Source organism: Cricetulus griseus, chromosome X, assembly GCF_003668045.3.
Source record: "Cricetulus griseus strain 17A/GY chromosome X, alternate assembly CriGri-PICRH-1.0, whole genome shotgun sequence".
In the NCBI taxonomy this organism is placed as follows: Eukaryota; Metazoa; Chordata; class Mammalia; order Rodentia; family Cricetidae; genus Cricetulus; species Cricetulus griseus.
Window position 1 is genome coordinate 49,559,424 of NC_048604.1, and position 22,485 is coordinate 49,581,908.

At 35.0% G+C, this 22,485-nt stretch overlaps 1 protein-coding gene across 9 annotated transcripts in view; it reads right to left on the minus strand.

The window, feature by feature from the left end:
• Positions 1 to 22,485, minus strand: part of LOC100768845 (protein diaphanous homolog 2) — a 735,817-nt gene that overhangs the window by 356,932 nt on the left and 356,400 nt on the right. For all 9 annotated transcript variants that reach the window (XM_027433000.2, XM_027432999.2, XM_027433003.2 and 6 more), the window contains one exon: positions 7,034 to 7,163. In XM_027433000.2, the coding sequence (XP_027288801.1) occupies positions 7,034 to 7,163 (130 nt within the window). The remainder of the gene's footprint in view (positions 1 to 7,033; positions 7,164 to 22,485) is intronic.

Here is a 22,485-nt window from a genome sequence, read left to right on the forward strand (position 1 = left end):
AACACCTGGCATATCTTTACTATCAAAAAAAAAAAAAAAAAAAACGTGGCTTTTAAACACACAAAGCTAACTTTGTAAAAAAAGGAAATTTGTTAAAAACAATGATGTTTTAAAAATATTTGGTTCCATAAAACTTAATGTAGCATTCTCCTACATGTTAAAATGTTTATGGTATTCACAAAATAGAATAGAATGTCTGACAAATATTGTTCAAATTATTTAAAGCGTTATACACACAAAAACCCGAGAGAATCTTAGCAACAATTTAACCATGTTTATTAAAACAATATAGTATTTTATGTACTCAGTGTTATTCAGACTACTAACACTTAACTAAGGTCAAAACATTCTACTATGCTAGTAACAATATGGTTCAATGAATAAAGGATCGTCTTGCAGCCAAACCTGCTGACCTGAGTGCTGGCCAATTCCCCACCCATAGGATGGAGAAAACTAACTTCTGAAAGTTGTCCTATAACTTCCACTTACACACACACACACACACACACACATACACCATGCTTTCCACATTGATATAACATGACTCTGTCTCTCTAAAAGAATATAACTCAAAGTCTAAATCTGTTAAGAAATTGAACAGTTTAACATTTTCTCACATCTTCAATCCTGTGAGTGTAGACAGAGGTTTCGTGCCCATAAGATAAGTGCTCTAAAAACACTAGAATTTACTCAACAAATTCATATAGTTTTTACCAAGGAAATTAACAATGGGTAATAATGGAAGCAATTTTTCAGGCATTAGAATAAAGACAGCAACTGCAGGTGCTACTACTGGCCTGAGACAGTCCTTTAATGCTCCTCATAAACGTCTAAGTTTGGTGAGCTATACAAGTTCAGTTCTCTATCATCAACCCAACGGTTTTCACTTTTAACTTTCTCATTGTAAGAACTGAACTACAGAGTAGGAAATATTAAGCCACAGTGTCATATATTGACTTGTCTAGCTTACTCTCTTTATAGTAGACAGTAAGTAACTAACTAACCATGGAATATTTATCTGATTTTGAAAAATATCCACTGCATTAAAATGGAATCAGTTATTTAATTTCAATTTTCTTTATTGAGCACTTAGATGTATCTGGGTCGTTGTGTGTACACTGTGACTGTGAGCCCAATCAGGAAATAATCTATGAATCTAAGAAGTTAATTTATACATTGCATATAGAAACAAATAAATAAAAATACAAATGAGGAATGTGATCTACTATCAATAAGGCTCAAATACTGCTACTGACAACAATAAAGGAAAGGCTAATTCTTTCCTTTCTCAGTGTTTACTTATTATGCTCTCCAGTATCTTGGTGTGAGTCGCAAGTGTGAAAATATGGCTGAAATTTGAACGGTCTTTCATACAGCTGTGTGATCATGGTCAATTTCTTCATCATTTGTGGGCTCAGTTTCTTCCACTACTGGCTCTAACATTTTTCTTCTTTCCTCCAACTTTTATGCTCTGTTATTTTACATTCATTATTACTTAATGTTTCTTTTCTTTAAATGAGAAATGGGTATTTATTGGGGAACACTTACACAGAAAAATACAAAGAACCGCTGTAGCGCTTCTCTGCCAGTCCTACAGGACACGGCTGACCAAAGAGAAAGACTTGCACAGCGGAGACCATGCCTTAGGCTTTCCTCTTTCCACTTATATCCGCCTGAAGCCACGCCCAAAGGGGGTGTGGCCACAGTTACAGGCAAGACCACTACATCAGTGCTCAATTTTCAGGACCATTTTTATAAAAATATGCACAATGATAGTTGGATTTATTCGGAAATTATTTGAGATGACTTAATCTATTAGAGCATTCACCTGTGTTTCTTCTGTCTTTGATTTCACTTAAAAACCCATTTACAAGCAAAGCTTAAAGACTTAAAAAACCTCACAACAGACTTTCAACTGTCAGTACTTCATTAGGTGTGTATGCTTATGTCAGTATCTGTTCTCAATGACTGTGACCACCATCTAAATTTTTATTCACTATTAATTTAGTCAGCTGAATAGATGGGCTGGAAATGAGCTTCTCTGTACAAATCCCATTCTCATCCTGTCTCTGTTGCAGGTGTGTACACCTGAGAACTATTTACTTGAAGCAGCTTGTCGCTGCTTTTACCAAGTAAGACTTTCCCACATTGGCACTTATCAGTATCTAATTTAGATACACACTAATGTAATTCCAGTGAGACAGAGAAATCTTACTCCTACATAGCTGCATTTATTACCTCCTTTAATATCTGTATAGAGTACTTCCATTACATACTCATCTATAATTGTTATAGTTATTAACTTATATGTTTTTGTGTCCACACTAATAACATATTAACCTAAATTTCTGATTCTCTTTTTCTTCCTATGAAATCAGCTTACTGTCTTGTGTGTGACTTCCTTAATCTAATACAGCTTGTCCTGTTCTTCTTAGGGTTGTATTGTGTCAATATTTTATGTTTCTGTATATTATAGATTAGCTGAATATAAAATATTCTCCAAAATATATCCACAGGTTTTTGTTTAACATTTGATTTTCAGCTACTGGGAGATGGTAGAATTGTGTTTTCTTTTTTCTTTTTCTTCTTTCCCATGACACTTATAGAATCTTAAATTGTTCTAATTTTGCTTTCCTCTAATTTTTCTCTATTCAAATTTACACCTTTAATTCTTAGAATTTCCAAACAAGATTACTTTTAATGTGACATTTCACCACTACAAATCCTGAGAAGAAATCAGTATAGTCACTTAGCAATACAACATAGAAACAAGACAGATAGCAAAAGGCAAAGCTGACTGAGAAAAATATAATTTAATTCATAAGAAATTAACATTGTTCATGGAAAACTTAACTAGTTTTTATATTGTAAGATGGCACTAATTTAAATGAAGTGAAACTCTTTCTGATTTATGTAAAACCTTAGGATTAATAGTGCCTTCAAATACATTAATATAATTTTCCTGCATTGAATAGAATACTTTTAATTAAACTTTACTAACCCTTTTGGTTTAATCCCTGGAGCTAACCCATAAAACAGTAAAGGTTTTAAATCAAACTATAAAATCCTCAAAGCTAAAAATTAAAGTGACAGCTATGGTGAAGAGAGTGGATAAAGAATTCACCAAATATGTCTAGTCAATTATTAATACTTCATATATTATATATCTATTATATATAAACATATATTCACATGTCTTGTATTTCTATTGCTGTGTTAGGACACCATAATGCAAACCAGCTTCTAATCCATCACTAAAGGACATCAAGGCAGGAACTCAAAGTGAGAACCTGGATCTGGGAGTGCTGCTTACTTGCTTGCTCAGTTTGCCTTCTTATACCACCCAAGACCATCAGACCAGAGCTTTTGCACCCACTGTGAGCTAGGCTGTCACACATCAATCATCAATCAAGGCTTGCCACAGGCAAGCTAATGGAAGCACTTTCTCAGTTAAAGCTTCTTCTTCCCAAATGTATGGTTTTTGTCAAGTTCACACAAAACAAGACACTGTAGCACACATGTATAATCATTAAAATGAAAAATTGGGGAAAAGGTAATTGTGTTTATAACAGGTACGTTTTTAATGTGTGAAGATATCAAAATCTGTACAGCTACAATATTTTCTTTCTTGAGACACGCTTGTATGTCAGTCACTAATTAAAGGATCTACAGCCTTAAATTTTAGAACAGAATAAAATAATTTGACAGTAATATTTTATTAATGTCACTGATAATAAGGTTATATCATATACCATTTGCTTCTGAACTTCAGATTTACAAGAATTTATGTTTGGAAGAAAACACTGTACTTTCTTACTCTACTTGCTTGCCTCCCCTGTCAGAGCAATAATAGCTAACTAAATAACTAAACAAATTCAAATAAAAACAGAACCACTTTCAAAATCTCCAGGCAATGCTTCATAAACTTCTCCCACAAAAGTACCCCTAATGGAAGCGAAGATTGAACACCCACCCCTAGGGATCTGCTGCAAGTGTGAAATTTCTTTGAAGTCATCTGTTTTATTTTAAAAATTCATGTGGCTTTTGCATTCTACTCTGTAATATGTATCTGTTTTAATGTAAAAATGATGTGTTTTCTTCAATATCTTTGAGTTACAGAGCTCTAGGAAAATATGCTAAGTTGATACCAAAGGCTTACTTCTCCAAGAAATGCATAATTTTAAAGCTTAGCTTTGTGAAGAATAAAGATAATTATACAAATAATGGTTTCCCTACATTTTACATAATTCTTTGCCTTTCTTTCAGCTCAAGGTGATGGCATTTCCCTCCATTATCAGGAATTTGGAGGCCTGTGTTTTTAGTATTGAGTGAGAATATGCCTGTTGTTGGCCATTCTAGACAGAAAACATCATTTTCTTATTAGGTAAGTACCCGAATTTTAATAATCACAAAAATAGATACTGGTGCTCATACATTTGTTCATTGTATGTGAAATGTAGTACATTCATTAACTCAGGTTTTGCATTATTCCTTTACCTCCAATTTTTAAAAAAGTGTTCTGTTTTTTAATAGAAGGGGATCATTTCACAAGACAATCCATTTTCAAAAGTAAATTAATTATATAGTGTTGATCTATTTTTTTATTTCCACTGTGAGTGTGTGAATATTGTACATACAGTATATGAAACACAGTAATGAATGTGAAAGAATTTGACTCAAATGACCCTAGAATTTATGGTAAGGAAGCAAAGACAAATTACTCTCAAATATTAAGGACAAGTATTTAACTATAAATAACACATAAATCGCTTGACCTTTCACCATTTCTTTTCTTCCTGTAGAGACTAAACTTAACAGTATTTTCTCCTGTGGCTTTGGTAACAAGACATTAGAAAGAAAGGAAATGGATTTTGAACAGTGTTTTGACAAATGATAGTCAGTTGTCTTAGAGGACAAGGCAGGTGAGATTTTCAGGCAGGGGATGCAGCCGGAAATTGTACACACAGACAGGATTATTATAAAGGAATAAAAATGGCTCAAGAGAATATATGTCTGGGTACACTGAAATGAGAACTGGGAGGAAATGAAAGTGGGCCGCAAGCAGGCAGGGTGTGCTTAAGAAGTTTTTGAGTTGAGAACTCTTTGAATTTCACAGGGGGAGAAAAGAACTAGTCACAAACAAGTGGAGAGTGGGGATTGCTGCAGCCCAAAGAGTGAGACAGGAAAAGGGTATTTGGCAACAGTCTTGTGAAACCACTGTCTGGATCAATACACAAATCAAGTAATCCGAAAAAAATGGATGAATTTCGCTGTTTTAATAGACAGAGGAAAGGAAAGTGATGAAACTGTTAAAGAAAGGTATGAACGGATTTATAAAAAAAAGCCCAGATATGAAAGAAACAAAGCTGAATAGAATGCATGCTTATCTGAACCTTGAAGGACTGTAAGACATATTTAATAGTTTTCTTCTAATCTAACAATCAAAACACTGCAATGTACTTACTGGTGCATCAATTCTTAACAGTACTATCACTATCAGTTCTAATGACAGTAGTATAACAGGTGTGGGCTTACTAAGATTTTACTGTATGCTTTGTATGCTAGTTTACTTATTTCATCTTACTGTTATTGACATTCACTGTGATTTTCTAGATGGGGACAAGAAATCACTACCTCGGTGCTCTGAAACTAGTAAATAATACAATTAGAATTAGAAATTCATGATAACTTAAAAGTTTTTGTTCTGCTGTCTGCCTTTAGCAGTTGTAACAATGGCTAAAAGTATTTGGTATTAATGTTTTAGAAACAGTTGAAAAGGTTTTGTTCTGGTGCCTGCATTTAGCAGCATAACAATTGCTAAAGTAGTCGATATTAATGTTTTAGAAACAACTTGAAAGGTTTTGTTGTCTGCATTTATCAGTTGTAACAATGGCTGAAGTACTAATGTTTTAGAAACAACTTAAAAATAGAAACATACTTATAAATATAACTTTCTATTATATTACAAACATTTAATGAAGGGAATACTTAATACTATGGAATCACGAGGAATCTTCAATAATCAATTTTGGTCCTTGGACCACAGTACAGGACACAATAGAAAAAAAAATAAAAATAAGACAAGGATCTGACTGGTAATCCCATAGCAGCAGAGAACTGCAGAACCATGTCCACAAGTGACATTTTGGACTTTCCAGGATATTCCTTCAAAAGACACTAACAGGGTTATTCAGTTTTTAGTAAGTTTGGGAAACATAGTTTTGTGTCCTTCCTTAAAGTCTCAAAGTTACAGAATATAATCATTACAGTACATATTTCTCTTATCTAAAAGAAAAAATAAACATTGTACCCACATAACATCACCTCCAGAAGGCATTTCCTTGATTCATTTTCCTTTTACATTGTATTCACTTGTTAAGTGTGGACAATGTTGATGAAGCTATTCACACTGCCTTAAAATCTTACAAGCATTCTGCTCCCCTTGTGCCTTCATTCCTGAATTCAGTATAGAGTGATGTGGGACCTGAGTCTGCCTTGGATATTTCTGAGGTGCCTACCTTACTCCTATAGGTCCATCATCAATGACTCTGCTAGTTAACCTGGCACCTGTTGAGTTATCACTGGACAGCAATCCCTTTACCATGCTGATAAAACTTCAGCCTCATATTTTACCCATTCCAAAGTTCTTTCTTCTTTATCTAAACTATAGAAGATTATCTTTAAAACCTTCTCAAGGAACAATGTGTTGGAATCACTTTGGAATCAAAAAAGTATGGTTCATTTACACTGTACATTTAAGTTCATATCAACTTAAAGAATAGAATGTATTGTTTCATTAGAGGTCAAAAAACTCCAATGACTTAGCACTGTTAAAAAGAAAGATGAAGAGAGGTTATTTGAATGTACAGTGGAGTCAAATATGAGCCAATCAAAACTATTTTTCCACTTTCTAACATCAACAAAGAAGTTTTATGATTAATAGTGTGCATAGCTTCCTTTTGAATTGTCTCATTATACTAAAACACATAGGCTAAGAATAGAATAGTCTTAAAGAATAATGCCAATTGATTACCTTTGCTTGCACTTTCCACATGTTCCAGCTCTTCAGGAAATTTCAGGATATCACGGTGTTGTTCTTCACAGATTTCAGCAAGAAAATGCAAAAGGGTTGTTTTTTGATCTGCTGACTTTGTATCTCTGATCTGGAATGGAAAAATAGCATTTTAAAATTTAAGTAGACATTTTCCTTAAGCAAATCAAACAAAAGAGTGAATATAGATCATAATGAAGCTCACTTGACCTTTTTTTTTTTTTATTAAGTTGGCAGTTGCTTCTTAATGGCATCTAGTGAAACAGTCCAGGATCTTAAAATGAACTTATTATTTTATAAAGGAGAAAAACACTAATATAAAAGGCAAATTAAGCCTTAATATATATTTTCAAAAATGTCTCAATCATTATGGCAAAATGAACTATTCTTTTTATGAGACAAGAACACTCATTTAAGTATTTATAGTAATAGCCTCAGTTAATGTGTGTTGATTCTAAGAACACTGTGGTCTTTGCATTATTATAAAATATATTCTTGAAAGATGCATTCATTTGTGAGATTAAATTTATTTCTAGCTATCATCAATGCAAATTAACAGAAAACAGCATGTTTTATATTCTTATACTTGCAAGGCCCATAAGAAAAAAATTACAAAGTTGTTTCTTTCAGACTTATAACCAAAATCAGACTACTCAGTCATGGGAACACGAAATTATTTATTATTTATTTGCTTAACATTGCATGACTTTTTAAAGATACAAGGGGAAAAAGATGCTATCAATAGAATGGCAAAAATCTTTAAAGGATAGACCTCAAAAATTTAGGAGGCTCTAATGTTTCCTTTTGTAGCTCTCTAAAACTAGACACAGCTGCAAATGAAATCAGAGATTTACTTAAAAACAATGCATAAATACAAGACAACATTTCATATTTTTCTCCGTTTATTGGATGTTTTAATTCTATAATCCTTAGATGATGTCTTTCTCCACTGGTGTTCATACTGATTTGGGGTCTTAGCTTTAAGGATTACTCTGTTTAGAATAAATATATCTTCTTCACAAACAGGTTTAGGAAAGGCTGCAGATGATACTTAGGTAATTACAAAATAAATTAACCCTTATTGTTTTAGTGACTAAAAACAAACAAACAAAAAGGAATCATAGCGTTTATTATATCAGGCCTATATCAAATCTGTTATGTGCTAAACCTTTTATTGACTATTTACATCCTCATGATGTTAACAAATACAAAGAACATTAGCCTCAAGACTTTATGAACAAATGGACACAGGAGGCATAATGTAGTAGGGTTTGTTGTTATATTTCTTTGAGAAATTCTACAAATACAGTATTCCATATATGGAAAATATTTAAAATGCTGAACTCAGGCTGATTCACCAGATACCTTTTAGTACTACAAGGTTGAATCCCACAATCCAAGGACAAGCTGTAAGAACAAAAAGCAACAGGAACCTCAAGGGCAGTTTATCTTAAGTAAGGCTAGCAGCTATAGCAGAATCAATGGGAAGCTCTGGTCCCCAAAGAGAACTCTTTAGCTGGGATTACTGTTTTATATTTTCACAAAGTGCAACATTTTGCAGTATGTGGGACATTTGAAAAAAAATCCCTTAAAACTTAACATCTAAGATCCCCCCAAATAGGTGCCAAGGTAAACTGCAGGAAAATTCCCCCATCCCTAATAGTAAGAAAATGCATTTTTTCCAAAGTCTGTGGAGACAAAGACGTATAAACAAAGAAGAGAAAAAGGAACAACATACACTTACACAATGTTCAAGATACCAAATTGCACAGGTATTTTACAGCTGCTAAAAATGTACATAGCCAGTATTGCAAATAAAACAGAAAATGGTATTGTCATATGCTAATTTTATGCATTACCTTTTTCTTTGTCCATGGATTTATATTATTTTACAGTAAAAACTTCAGCTTCTGCATGCATTCTTAAATTGCTGAATTTGTACATTTTGTGTGTATATGAGTGTGTACCTGTCTCTGTGTTGTTTGCATGTGAATGCACGTGTTTGAAGGTGCACTTGCTTGTGCATGCATGTGCTGAAGAAATAACTCAATATATGGTGTCTTCTATTATTCCCCATCTTGCTTTATGAGACAGGGTCTCTCACTAAATATGAAGCTTGCTATTCCAGAATGAGTGGCAGGCCAGCAAGCCCTAGCTTGCCTCTGCCTCCAATCAATGAGTTAGACATGATCAACTCTGCCATTTTTATTTTTGCTGCCTAAGGATCCTGTTCCAGATCTCTTATGTGATCACCAAGCACTTTAATCACTGAACAATTTTCAAGTACTGAAAAGTGATTTCATATTTATTCACTCTCAGTGCCACTAACAATATAATTCTGTTTTGCAATTTACCATGGTCAATGGTTGAATCTACAAAAACAAATACAAACAAATGTTATTATTTCTAATTAAATCAATAGGCCTCCTAGACAAAATATGCTTGTGAAATTTTAGAACCATAACATTCCCTTAAAAGCATGGGCAAACAGGGTGAAGCACCTGCCTTGTCAATATGAGAAATAGCTCTAGTTGGTATGGGAGACAAGATGTTTAGTTTATATAGCAATATTTATTTTTGAGAAACCCTCACACACACAGTCTTTTTTAAAAGTCTTTGGCAGGAAATGATGACCAATAGGTGGTCTTTTTAAATCTTTCTTTCTATGTATAATCCTTAGATTAATTCTTTAAAACTAAATAATATTAAAATATAATGCAAATTATTTTCCTTAATGTAGTGCATTACTTTATATTGTGTCTGCAGCATTTCTTCCTTTGTATCATTTACACGCTAGCTATAGTCTTTCTGTCTCAGTCCATGTAGTATTGTTCATTTTTAGCACAGAAGGCAACTATAAACACTTTCATCAATACTACTAGTTAATGACATTTATCCAATAATTTGCTGTTGTAAGTAGACAAGCTGGATATATTCATCTCTTGGGGGTAGAACAAAGGTAATGTAATCTGAATATGTACAAAATCACTTCCAAAGTAGTTGGGTTAGTTTATTAAGAGATAAAATTGATTTCTGTTTGATATCTGGTTACTTAAAATCATGTTAAAATTTCATATTCATGTCAAATATCTAAGTAAGGAGGTAGGCCGGCTCCAGCATGCATAAGTCTCAGAGGCAAGTATGCTACAAGCATTTCAAAGACTGGTGTAGCCAGAAGCAAAGTGCCTTTTGGCACCTTTGTCTATGTTTTGGCTTTATTCCTACCTCAAACTTCACTGAGGTTTGAGTGAAGTTGAGTGAAGTGACCCTGTCTCATAAAGCAACTTCACAGACACCAGACTTATTTTTATAAGCTGCCAAAGGATTGGGAGAGGCTACTCCACAATCACCTATTTTGCGTATTTTTCGAAACCTAAAAATAAAATAGTGGATTCATAAAATAGAAATATTTTGAAAAGCTAAAAAAATTTGTATTATTTCAGTAACCTGACTTAATGAAAATCAATGAAAATATGAGTGAATCACTGCAATAACCAAGATCTGTTAGCTAATAAACCACATACATAATAGTTTTAATTGCAGTCACCTGGCCAGTAATTGTTATACACAAAAGATTAATAACTGAAATTAAATGAATTCAATCTCCCTAATATTTAATAACATCCAGACTGTACATGAATACAAAATACCCTTGGTAGAACAACATCTACATCTATGGCCAATTCTGTTCTCCCCCCAACTCTCTCTTAGATTTATTGTTTTAATGGGCACTGCTGTTTTCCGTGTATATATTTTGTGTGAGAATGTCAAAATTCCTGGAACTAGAGTTACAGACGGTTGTAGGCTGCCATGTGGGTGCCGGGAAATGAACCAGGGTCCTTTAGAAGAGCAGTCAGTGTTCTTAACTGCTGAACCATTTCTCAAGCCCCTCTGATCATCTCTTCAAATATATATATAAATAATATATAACTAAGGATAGTAAATTTTGCATGTTCAAATACAATACTAAAGCTTTAGATAGGTAGAGAGAAAAATATATGAGTAATTAATGGGCACCTAATTTAAAAAATCATTCATTTTTATGTGTTTATGTGTTTGTGTGTATGCCACATGTATACAGGTATCTTTGGAAGCCAGAAGAGAGTAGAAGATCCCCAGAAACTGGAGTTAAAGACTACTGAGAACTGGCTGGTATGGGTGCTGGAAACAGAACTCAGGTGCTTTGTAAGAACAGCAAGTGCTCTTAAACACTGAGCCATCTCCCCAGGGTTCCCTAAAGGACTTATTGATTCTATCGCTAAGTCATTCAAACCTAGTAATTGTTGGTCATGGCATGGTTCTGAAATCTGGCTATTTAAGGACACAGATTCCTGAATTCAACCAGGGAGCCAGAAACAACAACTTAATGATCCATATCAACCACATTCAATCCATCTGTGAAGGACCTAGTCGAGAGGTAATTTTCCCTTCTGCTTCAAAAAACCCATGTTTGTTTGTTTGTTTGTTTTTGTCCTCAGTGGGAACAGAAAACTGGTAGCTGTCCACTGTAGAGCAACTTGTCAGAATGAAATTTTCTTTTTTAAAGTAAACAAAGCAAATGTGGTTAGTTTAATCACTCCATAGAAATGCCATTCTTCAGTTCTTTAATTCATGGCTAATAGGATTGCTTTAAAATGTCCAATGCAAAGGGTCTATTTCATCTAGAAAACCATCAGACCTCCAACCTCTTTCTTTTGCATACAAAGCTATTTATGTGATGGCTCTTGTTTGTTTGTTTTTTTTGAAAATGTCACTTATTGCTTAGTCTAGATTACAATTGCATAAACATATACCATGTGATCATAGATTAGCACATCGTGTAGTTTTATATATGTTATTCCTTGCTTGGAAACCCGTATTTGTCTCTCCTTGTATTTATTTGTTAAATACCTACTCACACTTTAAGACTACTTCTCTCCTGCGAGAATGTTCCAGGTCGCTGGGCGGTGGATGCGCACAACTTTAATCCCAGCACTCGGGAGGCAGAGGCACACGGATCTTTGTGAGTTCCAGGCCAGCCTGGTCTACAAAAGCTAGTTCCAGGCCAGCCTCCAAAGCCACAGAGAAACCCTGTCTCGAAAACCCCCCAAAAAGGAACTCTCATTTGTATATGCTAAATGGGAATATAACTAAACATATCTCTATTCTCATGTTTATTGCAAACGCAAGCACTTATATGCAAGAACACCACACTCACAAATGCAGGCAGACTGACTACAAAGGCTAGGCTTCTCCATGACACTGTATGTGCTGAGAACTAGGTGAGGGTGAATGCCAGAGTGAAGTTATAAGATTCTCCACTGTGCAACAGACAGTGTCCTAAATATTAACATAAGAGACAAATAATGATGTGCGTTAACTTTGAAGCCTCAAGGTTTGAATTTAGTAGAAAATATGTAAGTACAGAGAAAAGAGAAAATATACAGAGTAACTTTGTGGCAAATGTCAAGGACTGATATAATTATAAGGAGTTGTCAGACATAGGAGCAAAAAAGATAAATTTGAGTCACTGTGAAAAAATGTGTTTTGTCAATGAGTAACAGGAAGAGAAAAATGGGAATAAAATCAGACCCCATAAGTTTTAAGTTGTGCTAATTAAAAGAATGGCTTAACATGTCAGAAAACCCTAACTTTAGAGTGAGCTAGTTTTAGAATGGAGAAAGCAATATGGAAACACTCTCTGAGAAGGTGGCTATGAACAACTCATTGTCTTGGCTGTATTTTTCTTAATTATTAGATGAAGAGACAATCCTATTTTATTCATTATTATTGGATACACATTCAGACTTGAACCTTTAGCCTGCCATTTCCTGGTTCAACTTTCTTGGGTAAACACTTAATATAAACTAGGTATAAGATAAGTAGTTATGATTCCAGACATGTTTGTGGAACTTGATATGATAAAGTATTATCAGGGTAATTATCATCATCAAACTATAAGAAATGTGAGCCTCCCTTAGTTTGCAATCGTAGTTATAAGTCACCTAAGTCCCCCCTGACGTGGCTCTCAACTAGCATGACAATTTCCTGTCTTGCCATTACCCTCTCTCAACTCTCTCCAACTTCAGCTATGTATGTATCTACTGACACAAGATTATTATTGCTTTTTAAATGTGCTTCTTAAGACATTTTATATTCAACAGTGAAAACAATGCTATTCAATATATATTTGTTGGTTGAATGAAAAGGGAAAGATTCCCATGCATTCAGTTGGTTTCTTTGTACCCATGAATATTTTCCCTTTACCAGGAAGATATATCTATGTTTGTGTGAAGGGGGAAGAATCAATATGGGCTATTCATGTGTCACGTGCCTATGGCAGAGGCACTTTGGTAAGTGCCTTGTATGCATATATTTTTCACTCCTCAAAACAACTTAGTGAACTAGTTATCATTATATCCATTTTATAGGTAACAAAGAGCATACAGGCAGAGTTCAACTGTTAATAAGGGATGGTGGCAGAATACAGCCAGTTCACTTATACATATTGAAACTTAATATGTACTGGATTTAAAAATGGGACGTATGTTATGAAGAATGTGTTTGGAAGGGGGAACCATTGCCCAGGAAGATGCGTCATTAATAATGAGTCTTTTCCAACTTCACTGAGTATAATTAATAAATACCACTTTTGTTTTTTCCACAGTGATTTATACAGGCTCTGGTTGTAACATTTATTCCACAATACATAATTCTGTTGACATACTCAGTATCACCTACCAGATTGTGACCTCTATATAAATGAGGACTATGATCAGATTTCCCCCTGGAATGTTCAATGAATAAATGCACCACACAAGCCAAAGATAATTAAGGCTAATTTGATGATTAGAGAAATCTTTGGTGACCTTCAAGTATTGTTTCAGAATAGTGCCAAGGACATAAAATTAAATGAAATGGATAGCCAGAAAGAGGAGGTAATGTGTAAGGATAATTTATTCAAAATATTGACTGTGGATAATAACTGGATAATAGAGGGGGCAGTAGAGCCAGCAGCTGGAAAATGGTGAGGCTAGTGGCAAAAGTTATTATAATTATCATCCTGAATAAGTTCAGCATAATTAGGCCAGAGGAGAATAAGAACTGGAAGAAATAAAAATAGAAAATCAAGAATTCATGGGTGCCTGCAACTACCCAGGCCCAGATCCAGGGTTAAGTGTTGGTCCACCCCCAAATCCATCTTATCTGTGATCTGCTGGAGCACAGTTGGGGGGTTGTCCTCAAGACCCAGAGCTACAGGGTCTCCACTCCCCAGGGCACATGGGAAAGCAACAGGATGTCCAGGAGGAGTCCCAGTGAGGGCCCAGTGCCTATAATGTATCAGAGACCAGGGGTCTCTAATCAAGTTAATGAATCTTTGTGATGAACACCTGCATGTAAAGCCTTATAGATAAAGGGGTTTAGTGTATGACTCACTGGGTCACACTGCAGCTTCTGTAAGGAGATTTTCCCTTTCTTCCTATTTAAAAAAATGGTTTTGTTTTCTTTTGGAGGGAGGAAGTTGCGGGGACAGAGTGCAGATGTGGGGGAATGGGAGATGGGTGGGATCTGGATGCATGATGTGAATGACACAAAGAACCAATTAAAAGGGAAGATAAAAATATGATCCACTATTTTGAAATATAGATTTATATAAACTTCTAAATTCAAACAGGTAATATTTACCTTATTGTGTCAGAATGACTGTTACTATAAACTCTTTACAATTGCCTTTTAATCATAACATTTTTGTTAACTAGTCTTGTATTCTCTAATGGCAATTCATAGCTATTTCTCTTTGCTTCTAACGATTTTCTACAAATATTTATATGTTTAAAAGTTTTGTGTAGATGGAAAGAGATAGTTTATACCGATTCTTTGGGAGTTATCTCTTAGTTTACTTACTTATGCAGGTTTTTTCCTTTTTTATTTAAATTAGAAACAAGCTTATGCCAATCCCAGTTCCCTCACCATACCCTCCTCCCCTGTCCTCCATCGACCCCCTAGCCCATCCCCTTTCTTCTCCCCAGGGAGGGTGATGCCTTCCATGGGATATCTTCAAAGTCTGTCATAACATTTGGAGCAGGGTCTATACCTTCCCATGTGTCTAGGCTGAGAGAGTATCCCTCTATGTGGAGTGGGCTCGCAAACTCCATTCGTGTACTAGGGATACATACTGATCCACCACCAGAGGCCCCATAGATTGCCCAGACCTCCAAACTGACATTCACGTTCAGGGGATCTGGATCAGTCCCATGCTGGCCTCCCAGACAGCATCTGGGGTCGATGTGCTCCCCCTTGTTCAGGTCAGCTCTTTCTGTGTGTCTCTCCAGCCTGGTCTTGACCCCTTTGCTCAGCACTCCTCCCTCTCTGCAACTGGATTCTAGGAGTTCAGCTCAGTATTTAGCTGTGGGTATCTGCTTTTTCTTTCATCAGCTACTGGAAAATGAACATGGTATGTACTCACTCATATATGGATTTTAGACATAGAGAAAAGAAGGGGAAAGGGACAAGATCTCCTGAACTAATTGGGAGCATGGGGGATTGGAGAGGGAGTTGGGAGAAAGAGAAGTGGAGAAGAGGAAGAGAGAGGAGAAAATGAGGGAGCAGGAAGGTTGAGTCAGGGGAAGAATAGAGGAGAGCAAGAAAAGAGATGCCATAATAGAGGGAGTCATTATAGGTTTGAAGAGAAATTTGGCACTAGGGAAATGTCCAGAGATCTACAAGGTTGACCCCAACTAAGAATCTAAGCAATAGTGGAGAGGCTGCCTTAAATGCCCTTCTCTGATAATGACACTGATGACTACCTTATATGTCATCCTAGAGTCTTCATCCAGTAGCGGATGGAAGCAGAAGTAGACTAATTCGGCTTTTGTTTGACAGAACCACGTGTTCTCTCTAGAGCAGAAACTGCTCAATTGAAATTTTGAGAGAAAGGTATGACTTCATCTATTAACCATCTATCTTATACCATGTTTTATAAATTCATTGTGATATTAATACCTTAATAAAAGTGAGCTTCTCAAATTAAAAAAAAGAATTCCAATGTTCTAGGCTAGGGATACACCTTAGTGGGTGTCTTGCATAGCCCTGGTTCAAGTCTCAATACTTTTAAAAGATGGGAAACTAATTCATGGTTATCGACTAGAATATTAAACAGAGACCCCTTGACCAAGCACATTGACCTCATCTGGAAAGTTGTTTGAAATTAAAATTAACTAAATAAGAAACTCAAGGGGTGTTTCTTGCTTAATCAGGGGAAAAATGTGTGTGTGTGGGGGGTGTCAAAAAAATCTCCAGGTAATTCTGATGTATACTAAGGTGTAAGTGCACACTGACAAAATTTCCAGGTCAAGAGATAGTCAGGCAGTTGTCTACAGTTTACCTACAAAATCTTACAATATTTCAAAAATAACAAGTTGTTCTGTTTTATGTATTTTCAAAGCTTGATGTCAATTTAAAACTAGAGAACTCTAGTAATCTGTGGCTACTAAAGAACAGAATTGTTCTAACTGTTCTCGATTAGTTAGTATAAAATGAAACTGGTCTGTATCATAATTTACCACTTAGTGGTCCAAGAGCACAACCATCAAACCGTGCATGCTGTGCTGTGTAGGCCTCATGAACTGTCCCTTGTTTATTCCTTAAAACTATACTAAAATTAAACTCACACTCTACTATAGTGAGTCTGGTATACTGTGTTTCAGTGGAGTGATGGACTAGCTAGCCTAGTAGATTATTCACCTCCTCTTAACTAACTTAAGCTGGTAAGCAAATTGTCACTCAGACCTTTTTTCAGAAAACTTGAGCTTCAATGTTGGCCACAAAAATACCTGTGATACTAATACCTTCCTCAGGTCTCCAAGGAGCTCCATGCCTCAACCCTTGGGCCATACAGAATGTACTTACAGGAAATGTGACCACACAGTGTCTATGAAGAGAAAATGATGAAGTACCCTCCATGAGGCAGGCATATGCTGATACTGTGTTACCAGAGTCAGCATGCCAATGTCAGGTATAAAGTAAATTGTGAGGAGGTGTTGTATAGGAAAAAACAGTGGGTTTTACACATCTGCCCCAAAGAAATCTTACACATCAACTTTAGAGTGTTACAGAGAAAACACTCAGCTAAGTTCATGAGAATGGTTCATTCTGGGAAGTAGTTAGAATTGTCTTGTACAAATGGCTGGAGAATGTATAGTTATCATAGACAAAAATTGAACTGCACATATAGAATAAAAGGAATGTAATGGCAAAGTCACACATATGCTTCCTAGTGAGACATATTTAAGGAGGTCTAACATGGAAGTGGTGTTAAGACTGAAATTTGAGACAAAGGTCCATGCCAATCAACTACATTAGAAGTCAGCTTTCCAGACCTCTCCCTTTCTCCTTATATTTATACAAATGGCTACAAGGAACTCGGGCTCATTAAGAAGTCCTGAATTAACAGTTGCTCTCTCCTGGTGAGAAGGGAACAGTCCTACTGCACACCTATACTGGATTGATTAACCTTAAAAAGAAATTAGATACTCACTGAAGACACAGAATCTGGTTGAATTCTTGAAATGAAACCATTTAATCTATTACTGTGATCAGATACTTCAACTCTATATCTTTCCGTAAAATGTTCCCTAATTATGGCTTATTTTTCCCTATTATATTTATATATTCATGGAACAGTTAATATTTAAGCAATCATGAATGCTCCAGTGCATATATCAAAACAAAACTACTTCGTGCCAGTCTTGATTCAGCAGATGAATTCTAATGTTAGTTTCCTTTATTTAAAAAAATTAAATTCTGTGTTCTCTGCCAAGAGTTGTTTACAAATTATTGCTTTCTTCAACACCAGCACACATCGCAATAACACTGAGAAAGATAATGTACTTTTAAGGATTGCAATTACCATGAAGACATTAGCTCTGCAGCTACGGCCAGACAGGTATAATACATGCATTCCTGTCCCGGCTTTATTTCTGAATCTGTCACCAAAACTCATTTTTTAAAGGTGTTACATGACCACAGTTGACACTAATTCAGCCAAATGTAATTTACACTGGAAAATATGTCCCAATTCTTGGTATAGGCTTGATTGTCCCTTTTTTACACTCTTGATTTCTGTATTATAATGGTACTTCCAACAAAAGGGGAACAGATGATATCAATTGTATAAAAAGTCATGCAATTTAAGAGCTTTATACTTGTTAACTTAATTTATGGTAGCAATCTGTGAAAGCAGAACTTAAACTTGAAACCATGACAACATTAAATGTAATAAGGATTCATCTCTTTTGCCACCTTCAAGCCCAGCAGGATTTTTGTGCTATTAGTTTCTCAGAGAAGACAAATTCTGCTTTCCTACCCTCACTGCTCTACCTCTCAGGGTTTTCCTTATAGTATCACTTAGTCAAGAAGAATGCACTACATATGCATTAGTCTGAAGTAGCCAGGACCTGTGGCAAATCAACAGTTATTTATGCTCATTTAGGAAAGGCCACAATGCACTAATGAATCATGTCTGACATAAAAGCAGGTCTGCTACTTGCAAGTGCTTTTACTTAATCAACCTGTCTATAGTAGGCATACCAAACAAATTCTTCTGAGAATAGTTTTAAGAAAATCAAATTATTTTTAAATTGGTATAAAAATAGTCTACAAGCATAAGTATCTCTTGGGTTTTGAACAGATTCTCCAAAAAGGCTTGGTTTATACAAATAATAAAACCACTTAACTTTTATTGTAATAAACATTTTTACTTAAACATGACTATGTGAAGTTTCAGAGACAGTGAAACCAGTTCTTTGTTGTTTTTCCGTGGACATAACTTCAAAGATTATCACCAGTAATAAAAAAGAACATGGGCAATAATGCAGGTAAATGAGACTCAGAGGTGTGCCATTAGTGCAAGAGTAACTCTAGTAGTCATCAATAAATTCTTTGAAAAGTGAAATCAACAGCAATAAGAAATAGTTATATAAGTATATTTCAGAATCTTCCTTCAATCATTCATTCATTCACCTTTAATACTCTATGTAATTTTAATATGAATTAGCATTAATCATTTTCTCCTGTTGAATATTTTTCTCATCGCTTTTCTGTTTCTGCATCTCTGGAAATGATTATCACTGATATCTTATCAGTGATATCTTATTACAGACAAACCAGCTATGAAACTTCTTTTTCATTGTAAGAAATGTATATGAAATTTAGCATTTTAAACACTTGGAGTTAAGTGACACTAACCAAATTCACATGCCTGTGAAACCATTCCTATATCCATAATAAGAATTTCTTATCATCCTGAGCTAAAACATTAAACACTAACAGTCTGTTCCATTTCTAACCTTGCAGGTAGCTACATCTCTAGCTTTTATCTGTATAAATTTTACTATCCTAAGTACTTCATATGAAGACAAGATTAATCAATGATGCAGAATGTACAAGAAGTTCATTGCTTAATCTTTTGGTAGTGATACACAATCAAATATCAAAAGAAGAGGACTTGTTGAAAAGATGGGGGGAATTGGGGTGTCAATAAAATTCATTGTATAAACGTGTGAAACTGTCAAACAACAACAAAATCTTAACAAAAATAAAAATAAGTAAAGAAAATTGGTAATTGCCTGGAGCTGTAAAGTAGATCAACAGAGTAGGGTTGTGAGGAGTCTATTCTAGAGACTTTGGTGCGTATCTGTAGTACTAGAAAAATGCCAATTGCACCAAACTTTATTATAATTGTTCAAGTTTTATTATATGCCTATTATGTCTCACAAAAATCCCTTAAATAAATTATAGCTGAGGATCAATTCTCTTTTAACCACTAACAAATTAAATGCTACTAAAAACAAACAAACAAGCAGACACAAAATTAAATTTATGCTTTAGGAAATCAATAAACACTCTGGCTTTTCTTATATATGTCATAAAAAATGAAATTTGGGAGTGCTACAGAACTTGAAATGGGCCAGGCTATTGCTGATGAAAATATCTGACAACCAATCATTTGTACCACTCTCCCAAATTTGAGTACAATTTATTATAATTTTTCATGTTCCTTCACAGCAGATTTCTAAACATTATACTTTAAAATGTTTTTATGTTTTGGATGGAGCATATCCTCCCAAAAGGCTCATGTGCTCTAGAATTGGTCCACAGATGGCAGCACTTTCACAATTAGAGCATGAAGATATTGACTTCATAACGGGCTATTAGGATGTAGGCATGGCATTAAATTTCATATCATATTTCTGTTAACATCTAGGTTTTCTCTGCTTCCTATCTTCCATAAGGTGAGCTTCTTTGCTCCACTGTATGCTCCAGCCATAATATTCTACCTTGCTTCCACAGGAAAAAAAAAAAAAAAAAAAAACAATTGTCATTTGAAACCATGAGGCCATGTGGCAAATCTTTCTTTCCCTATATTAAATTATGTTCCTTGGATATTTTGTCACTGCAATAGCAAACAGATGAGATAAAGGTGTACATGATAAAGATTTCATTGAATTTGAAGAGTTAATTCCTTTCTCTAAACAGTCAGCCTCCAAAGAGTTGACATTTCATCATACACAGATCCTTTATCCTGAGCATTAAATATAAAAATGTTTCACTCATACTTATCTAAATATAACTCATGAAAGTCTCTTAGTATGGGAGGCAGTGTTTGATTTTTGTACCTGATTAGTGTGTGTGGGGGGGATTGTGCACATAAAAATAGTTTTAGTTGTATAATCTATTATTTTTGACTTGGCAGTGCTAAATGTTATAGAAATATTTTTTAAAAACCAATATTTAATTAAGAGGGGAGGAGAAAGTAGAGGATTGTGGGAAGTGAATATACAATGTACCTTGACATATATTATTATGAAGCTTATCACTGTATAACAGATGCTAATGAAAATGTGCAAAAATGCAGAAGGTACACAGTAACTTGAGAATCAATTTTAAATATTGAAGCATTAAATCAAATGTGTAGGGGCTGGAGAGATAGTTCACTGGTGAACAACACCTGCTACTCTTGCAAGAGGGTCTGTATTCAATTCCAAGCTTCCACATGGTGGTTCACTGCCATCCATAACTCCAGTTGTAGGTGCTCCAAAGCCCTCCTCTGACTTCCACAGACAGCAGGCATGCATGGAGTGCACACATTTACATGCAGGCCAAACATTTATACACATAAAAATAAAAACTAATTAAAAAAGAAATGTGTATTATGAGATTCCATATTGTAAATGAAGAAACCAAAGAACAGAGAAAGAGAAAAAATAAAAACAAACAAACAAACATTAAGGCTTTGTGCTCACCCTCATGCCAGAATTCAGAGAAAATCAAATTGAAAAGGAGTAATGTCCATGTTATACATAGGACTGGAATTATCCCTATGCTTTGCACACAAATGCAGCAGCTTTACAGTGTGGATATCACACCACAGAGTGCTTTATTGCCTGGGAGTTAGTTAGCTAGCATTCATGAGTAACAATTTACTTTTTATGCGTGTCCATCCTTCCCCCTTACAGCCCTCCCCACACACTTTTCTCCCTCTCTCTGGCTTTACCATTACAGTGTTCTGTATGTACCAGTAAGCTCATTAAAAAAAAAATGATTGGAAATACGTTTGATTTTTCTTTTTCCTTGCAAAGATCCTAGCAGTGGGTGCTACAGAGAGTAAAGGTTCAATAAATGTGGCTGGATTACCAGCATGGAAAAAGGTATTTAAATAGATATAAATAATTCCTAAAGCCTCTAAAATTATCATAGACCTTTATGTTAGTATAAACTGCCACTTTATAAACTTCCTTCCAGTCACTGGCTCCTCTTATTAAGGTTGTGTAATGCGTTCATTAGGAAGGCTTCATTTGACTGGAAAACCGGTTTGTAACATGAGTGGTCACATTCAGTCATAGTAGCCATGTTTTATTTTGGACAACAGTTTCAAACAGGGTTTCAATCCCCTTTGAACAGAGCTTTTGTAGAATAAAAAAGCATTTGTTTTCAAACTTACTAATTATATTCACTAAATGCGGCTCATGTTGTCGACTTTCCCCCACTGTGAGAATTACAAAATCAGTCATAAGATTAAACTCAGAAAATGACTACAGCAAATCACAGAATACTAAGCCAGCTGGGTTCATTTAACTCCTCTATAGAAACAGTCTTTGTGGTGAACCAAGTAAGACCTACAGCTAGTCCCAGAAAGATACACTTCTTGTATCTTCTAGTACTGAAAATGTTTACAACCACTTTTAATTAATGTGAAAATCATCAAGAAGCACCCTTCAAATTTTCAAATTACAAACTTTTATTTTAGGTAGCTATACCTCTCAACCCAACATTTGTCGCTATTACAGTTTAGTCACAATTATTTCACAAATATAGTTGTGAAACAGTATGAATTGAGCATTTTGAAATAGTGAATACTTGTTTGATTAATATATAGGACCTGGAGTGTATGTCTT